Source organism: Polyergus mexicanus, unplaced genomic scaffold, assembly GCF_030449975.1.
Source record: "Polyergus mexicanus isolate NDT 795.1 unplaced genomic scaffold, iyPolMexi1.0 SCAF_15, whole genome shotgun sequence".
Taxonomy (NCBI): domain Eukaryota; kingdom Metazoa; phylum Arthropoda; class Insecta; order Hymenoptera; family Formicidae; genus Polyergus; species Polyergus mexicanus.
In genome coordinates, this window is record NW_027223335.1 from 3,591,259 (window position 1) to 3,599,197 (window position 7,939).

Genomic DNA, 7,939 nt, shown 5'->3' on the forward strand with positions numbered 1-7,939 from the left:
CGATATATTATTTCGATACCTTGCTTAGACCATTTCGATTTATACAATCTCAATTTTAATTTCAATTCTAAGATAATCGAAAGATAGAAAGAAAGAAATATATATATATATCTTTCTTTCTATCTTTTGATTATCTTATCTTTTTCTATTTTATTTTCCATATTTTTGCTATATTTCCATGCTTTTTGTTGAATAAGTTTTTCTAAATTTTAATTTTATGATTTTAATAAAGTCAATCTTTTAGCGATTCTAATCGATCGTAATTTTTAATCAAATTACAATCTCTAAACCAAATCTATATATATATATATATATATTATTTATTAGTTATATATATTTTTATTATATTTATGTTATATATATATAGTCATAATCATATATACATATATGTATATATTATTTACTTCTCAGGAGATTTAAAAAATGGTAAAATCCAATTTAACTTTCTCTGTGACTTCTCGTCATCGATCAGGGATTACTTTCTCACATAATCGATCACCGCAACACCAAGTCGCAACACAATGCTATATTAAAGCGAGAGATGAGAATCGGACGAATGTAATAAGAGAGAAAGAAGCGGATAAAAGGAGAGAAAACAACGTGTAAGGGCGGCGAGGGAAGGGGCACGGATGGAGATATAAAACGGTTGACCCTTGCCCCCTCAATGACCTGTCGGAGATATCATTCCACTAAATTCGTTTGGGTATCATCCCGACTAGTCGAACGCGTGCACTTCTCTATAGTCGTTCGAGCTTCGTCGCACGTCATCATCATCGTCCATTGATAAGCATCTATCTCAGTGGGCAGAGAAAGATCACAGTGCCAGTTAACGATACGAAGCGTATGTATGTGTGTGTGCGCGCATTAAAATTGATTGTTATATTGATGGATTAAGAATAAAAATCGAAACGACATGTGGTGCGAGTTGCACTCGATCCAATCAAAAATGCGAACAACAATCCTCTTGATAGTATGCTGTTTCCTGTGTGGCCTATGTGCAGGCGACGAGTCGAAAAAACTGAATAATACCTCATCTTCAACAGGTATGATTTCGACGAGGATATAAAATTATTTTGTAATAAAGTCTATACACTTCCCCCGTATATCGTTTAAATATAATTCGATCAAATATTATAAACATCACGTGGGAAAAACATTTTTTTAAATTGAAATTTTCGATTCTCGCTTATTCTATATAAATATAGCTTCAACTCTATAGTTCCCGTAAATTGCTTAAATATGATTTCATCGAATTGAATATTATATGATTAAAAAAACTATGTTTTTTCCTTCTAATTTCAATTTAAAACTTTAACTGAGAAACTGAACTTTGAGAAACTATTAAGTTTTTATAATAAAAGAAATAAATTAAAGAACTATTGACGTTATTAATCGTTTGATAACTACGACGAACTAATTTCCACATTATTTTTCATATAAATGATTCAATCTTCTTACGTAATATAATGTACAGTTCAAGGGGCAATCGTAGTATAAATCACTGTAGGATAGAGCTATCGTTTTCAAAATTTCTGAAATAACTGAATCTCCGAGCTAATTTATCTCGAACATTTTAGGATGTCGATATTTTTTGAAACTAAAAACTTTGTATGACTTTAATGTTATATTTTTGATCATATTTATTTATTATTTAATGTTATTATTTGGCATTATTAGGCTTATTAATTGAGAATGAGCTAATATATGACTTGTCCTAGACAAAAGTAAGGCAGCTCAGATTGCAGCGGGCGAGCAGCGACTCGGGAATCAAATTCGTGCGATCCTCAAGCATTATCAGCAAGACGATCCGGTTGGGCTTCCGGGCGCACCGATACCGGATCCGATGTCGGTGCCGGATATGAAGCATTCCTTTTCTATGTACACAATGAATTTTAAGCAAGTCAACGTTTACGGACTATCCAAATTCCGTATCGAGCATGTAGAATCGGAGCTGGCTCGTATGCAGGTAAATTAAAAGAACGTTAAACGAAAAGAGATATATGGAAATAAAAAATTAAACAAGATGTTAAAATTGACATGATAATATTTTTATTTTAATATTTTTTATCAGATTTTGTGACTAGAATTGTATATATTATATTGTATTATTCTTTAAATGATTCATCGAGGAAAAATTTTACTATTCCTCTTGTTTTATTCTTCCCAAATTATAAAATTTTTCTTTTATTTTTTACATACATTCTTTTATTTTTTATACGCGCACGTTGATTTCAATTTATAGACTTTACTTTAATGGAATTTTAATTGAAGCTTAATTATAAAGATATATGATGGTAAAAACTGGCAACTTGCAAAAAATGTTGACCTCCCTTCACCCTTTGGTTAAAGGAAAATTTATTCCAGATTGGCTAAAGAATCTGCTATCTAATGATTCTCTGGAGTATCTTATATATGATATTTCTGTACAGCGTGTTTAAATATTTTTTATGAAAATATTATCATATTTCTATTATTTCCACATATTTTTGTGTTTACGGGAATCTCTTCAATTTTGGGCTTTCCATGATGAATATGAGAGGCAAATGTATTTTTGAGGTGTCCGTCGCAGTGAGGATTGATAGTCTTGACATTCGCGGATTGTACACACTGGCATCATGGCTCTCAAGATCGGCCGGCAATTTTACAGTGAAGCTCACCGGCGTAAACGTGGAGGGCATCGCCAGGCTAGAAGTGGCCACCGACGGTAAATTACAGGCCCAGAACATCGATATGGATCTGACCTTTAATAAGATCGACCTGGACTTCAAAAATCTTGGATTTCTCGGTTCGGTCTTCCAGGGCGTCATCAATTCTGTCGGCTCTTTTATCTTTGACAGCATCAAGCCATTCATACTGAAAGAAGTTAACACAAACGTGAGGTACGATATTCTTAGATTCTTGAGCGATAGTTCCCTATGTATGCCGAAAAATAATGAAATCAATGCAAAATAAAAAATCATGATGAAACTCATCAAATGCTACAAAAATTATAATTGAATATTGATGCTGAAAAAATATTAATTTAGATCTGACACATTGTTCTTTATTTAAACTTCTCGATATCTAACAATCTATTAAACAAATATTGAATCTTATATAAAGTATATTTTATAAAATTCTATACATTTTAATATAACAAATATATTTCTATTTTTCTTTCTCTTCTCTTTTTTTATTTTTATCGGATAATGTATAATATATAATTTTTCGGGTTGTTCACTCTTATTTGAAGTATTTCATAAGAAAGTTGATACGTTTCAGGGGCGAAGTGAATAAGCAGATATCACAATTACCGCAGTATTTCCCTAATTCGATTTCACCCTTCGACATGGCGGTGGCAGAAGTTCGTAAGCAGGTTTCTCAAATGGGCTACGATCCATACAAATTGAAGGATTACAGCCAGAGCGTCGGTGTATTCACTGTGATCTCGTCACACACCTGGATCACCGGTTTGGCCAGTTTCTATCGCATGGGCAACATAACGATCACTTTGGAGAATGGAATTGTGAGTGTGATTTTTGAGAAAATCTATAACACAGTTAACCGGGGTATCTCAATTGAAGAGTTTTAAAAGTATTTCTATATACAAATATCACAGGAATAAATGTGTATACTTGTGTGTATAAACGCAAAAAAATTTCGCTTTAAAAAAGATGGCATTAATATAGATGAATAAATTATAATCGAATTTAAACAAATGCTATCTAAGGATCTTTCTGAAATAAAGATGACGTATTACTATTGTAATACGCAGTCACATTATCATAATCGCAACGCGATCGTAGTAATGTTATGTAAAGACACCATTTGCTTGCGATTTTGGAATTTGGTATGCGCATGTGTGGGCGACGTTTGCTTTTAATTTTTAAAGAGAAGATTTATATACTATACTTTATTACAGGTGTACGCGCTTCTAGATATCGGCACTCAAGAGTTGAAGGGCAAGACGCACTGGGAGGTGAGCGTGATTGGCGGCTTTCTATCTCGCGCCGGCACCGTGTCCTTCACCGTACAATACTTCCGAGTACAGATCAAACTAAGTCAGTCGCTAGACACGCGAAATCGCGCCATCCTGGAAGAGCTAGAGCTCGAGCTGGGCAACATCCAGACGAGGGTCCACGGGGCCGGCACGCTTGATTATCTGATGGAGGCAGGCGTTAATATAGTGCCGAACCTATTAAGGTAAATTGTTATGGCCACGGCCATTATTGTAAAATGTGCGTCTCACGCCAACATCTCAAGACGAGGCCTATAATTGGCGATTTTCTAATCCCGATCGGATTAGAATGAGAATTAGGAGATGTATGTCTAACGTGTTTCTTTTGACATATAGAAACCTAGCATTGTTAATAATAACCGAAAATATTATAAATATTTCTTCTTTAAACTTTTTATTTAACATTAGAATACAGAGTTCTTGAATTTTTATTTTCTACAAAATTCTATTGTAAATTTTTATTAATGATAATTGCAACGATCCACGATTAAAGACTATGAATATATTTCCTCGGATTTTTCTTGAATATTCAGATATTTTGTTTACATTTATGTTTACTTTATTTAGGTTGTATTAAACTTCTTCGTTTTGTTTCATGAAATCTTCTTTATACATCTTATCTTCTAACTCTGCTTCACTTTCGTAGATATCAGATTATGGACGCAATCGAGGGACCGCTGAAGAGACTCATACAAGAAGAATTGAACAAGGTGGATGTGGAGAAATTGATCGACGAGAAAATTCCAATGATGGAGGAGCAAGCCAGATGGATGCAAGGTTTGGTACCTCCGGAGGAAACGATCTTAGAAGAATCAACACCGGTATCAAATCAGGATGATCAAATGCTGTTCTCTGATAGCGAAGAAGATCGGGGACCGTCGTAAGAAAGTCACAGATAAATAGATAGTAATACATATTATAATTATAACGTATAAGCCAAATAATAATTGTAAGTATATAATAATAATAATAATAATAATAATAATAATAATAATAATAATAAATATATATATATATATATATATATGTATGTATGTATGTATGTATATAAAGACAAGGTTATTCACAAAATGATATTCTAGAATAAATTAAGAAGAAATCTTTATTGCAAAAATATCATTAGCGTGTGAGATATAATATATTACAGTTATTCTAATAATTATAGAAATTATAGATTTTTAAGTAAAAGGCGAATGAAATTGCGAAAGAAAATTATACACGTGAAAGTAAGATCATCTTAACACTAAACGTGGAATATGCATTTAATCGTCACTTGAACACAACTTATTCAAAATACGAATATATATGAAATATATTACATAACATATTATGTTTATATTTCTACTTTATTTCCTGGCTAGTAATAAGTAATCGATATCGCGTGATCTACCGATAATTCTGTATGCACACATTCTATATAACTCGTATTCATTGCTAAAAAGAATAGTTATGTAAACAATCTTTGAACATATAAGTACGAACTCTAAATTAGAAATCATCGAGCTTCGATAATGCAAAAAACTACACGAATTATTACGTAAGAGCGACAAGCTCCTTAGACATGATAGCAGTTGATTCTAAGAGCAAATCTTGATGGCCTAAACTGAAATTAATCGCCGATGAGTATATAATCTCTAACCAATCCGAGCGAAGTTATTTCTCAGTGTTATGCAATCTCGTAACGCTGCTATTATTCGCACTCCAACCGATACCGCGTTTGCAAGAGCTTGTCAACAAAATAATTGGCAACAACTACAGGTATAGTGATTGTGTATAATTCCCTACAATTATGGTCATAGGCATTCAAACGCGCGAAATGACTCACGATTGCAATTATTGAAGCGAATCGATGCTTGTTAATTTCCAATCTTAAAAAATTTCGCGTAAATGTAAACATTTAATTCTCAAATTACAATCATCAAACTATAAACTAAACTGACATAAAAATTATAACGACCGTGACTTCGCGACCTTGCTTATACATACAATACAATATTAATGTACATAGATTAATATATATTAGCAGGTGTTTACAGTTTACAGTTTAGATACGCAGTATTGATCGTACGTATTTAATAATAAACATTCGCGAAGAAGCCGAATAACGCAAACTTGTCGCCAAAACATCTGCAGATCTTCAAAACATTTAATTATTCTAAACGCCGATTATTTTAATCGATGTTTAATTAATTCTCTGCTTTTTTTTAGGTATCGATCGCAACATAGACGATGATGGATAACTCAGTAAACATGATTAGCCTTAACGATGGTTCGAATATTTAAACAATATTTGAAATGCCGGAACAATTTTGCGTCATCCGTAAGTATATTAGCGCATTACGCGGCCTTGATGGCCGGCTTATTGCTTCGTAGAACTGGCACGATTCGCTCGCCCGGCGCCGGGAGTGCGAGTCTAGGAGCCGTGATGGTCAGGATACCGTCAGATGATAGACTGGGTTTCACATGACCGATATCGTAGCCTTTGGGCAATAAGTAGCGGCGCACGAACTGACGCGAGACGTAGCCGTGCCTGTCCTTCCTCTCGTTGTGTTTGCCCTCAACGGTGATGTATTTGTCGTCGGTGCGTACGGTGATCTCCTCCGGCGTGAACTGCTGCACGTCCACGATCATCTGATATTTATCCTCGTCGCGCTCAATCGTCGCCGCGCCGCCTACTTGGCGATCCAGGTTGTTGAATAAGTCACGCCACGGACGGAATGTATCGCGGAACGACGGGGACGGCCACAAATCATTGTGCCGCAAATTCAAATGCTCAAAGTGCTCCTCCACGTCGCGGTGCCAGCGATCCATATCGTCCCACCAATTACGAAATACATTCCGTGGTATCAGGGCCATAATTTCCTAAAACTGGATTAATGTTTGTCTGAATACACATGTTATTCTTTTTTGCCATATGTGGGATATGAAATTATTATTTCTAATTAAAAAGCTTCGATATACATATAAAAAGAAAAGAATTAAGTTATAACAAATATATATATATATATATATATATATATATATATATATATATAAAATCTAAGTATATATAAATATAGAGTAACATATTAATATATAATAAAGAATATATGTAAATTATTAGATATTCTATAAAGTAGAAATCTAGAAAATAAAAATCTCGATTAAATTTGTCTTCAATAATTATTTTAAATAACATGTACAATTTCATCTATATATCTTTAAAATAAACAATAAGATATCTATATATTGCTCTATCTTGCAGTTGTATAGAGAACATAATTTTGAAATAATTTTAAATGTTTATTATATATAGCTTAAGAAATAAGTTATCTTTTACATATAGCAATGTTATTCAAAGTTATATGATAAATTTTGAAGAATATCAACTCACAATAAAAACGATAAATATATATTGAAAGCATGGAAACTTAAATGAGAGAGCATTTGAATAAAATAATTAAAATAAAATCTAATTTATTTTATAAAAGAATTATCCAAATAATAATCATCGCAATATATCTTCAAAAATCTCTATCTTGAAAAAGGAAATTTTTAAAATCCTCTTACAGATTATATTATAATTATAGCTATATATGCAAAATAAACGCGCAATTTTTTTTATATACAAAACTTTCATTTTAATACTAAATGTTACAAAGTAACAGTCCGATTAATTTGTGTGATTCCGTACTATTGTTAAATAATTATCAGTAATTGCGATGAATTCGTAGAAGGTGAATCACCGTGTACGTACCTTATTACCAGAAGTCACTCGCGTCCTTCAATACAATACAAATGTTCGATTAGCACTACGTAAAATTACTTGTCAAATTGCGCAATAAGACTATTGTCACTGTAAAATTGACGATCCTTCGATCGCGAATTGCTGCAACTAACTGCGCAATAAAGGCTGCCGCGCCAGTTTATATTTGGTTTGCCGCTCTTTTCGAGATCATTCGA

The 7,939-nt window shown here is 33.0% G+C and overlaps 2 protein-coding genes across 2 annotated transcripts; one reads left to right on the plus strand and one right to left on the minus strand.

Annotated features, from left to right (window-relative positions):
* The first annotated feature begins 869 nt into the window (after positions 1-869).
* LOC138939942 (uncharacterized) lies at positions 870-5,315 on the plus strand. The gene is made up of 6 exons (XM_070308309.1): positions 870-1,043; positions 1,719-1,966; positions 2,557-2,879; positions 3,262-3,505; positions 3,902-4,182; positions 4,644-5,315. The coding sequence occupies exons 1-6, from the start codon at positions 914-916 to the stop codon at positions 4,879-4,881; spliced, it is 1,464 nt and encodes a 487-aa protein (XP_070164410.1). The 5' UTR covers positions 870-913; the 3' UTR covers positions 4,882-5,315.
* On the minus strand, positions 5,082-7,883 carry LOC138939943 (protein lethal(2)essential for life). The gene is made up of 2 exons (XM_070308310.1): positions 7,734-7,883; positions 5,082-6,865 (listed from the first exon to the last, which is right to left on the minus strand). The coding sequence occupies exon 2, from the start codon at positions 6,851-6,853 to the stop codon at positions 6,335-6,337; it is 519 nt and encodes a 172-aa protein (XP_070164411.1). The 5' UTR covers positions 6,854-6,865; positions 7,734-7,883; the 3' UTR covers positions 5,082-6,334.
* Between the last annotated feature and the right edge of the window lie 56 nt (positions 7,884-7,939).

What these genes read in the sequence shown, in the direction of transcription:
- LOC138939942 (XM_070308309.1), top strand. Translation starts at nt 914, where the DNA reads ATGTGGTGCGAGTTGCACTCGATCCAATCAAAAATGCGAACAACAATC. An exon ending in TAATACCTCATCTTCAACAG is followed by an intron (nt 1,044 to 1,718) that starts GTATGATTTCGA and finishes GACTTGTCCTAG; the next exon opens with ACAAAAGTAAGGCAGCTCAG. An exon ending in TCACTTTGGAGAATGGAATT is followed by an intron (nt 3,506 to 3,901) that starts GTGAGTGTGATT and finishes ACTTTATTACAG; the next exon opens with GTGTACGCGCTTCTAGATAT.
- LOC138939943 (XM_070308310.1), bottom strand. Translation starts at nt 6,853, where the DNA reads ATGGCCCTGATACCACGGAATGTATTTCGTAATTGGTGGGACGATATG.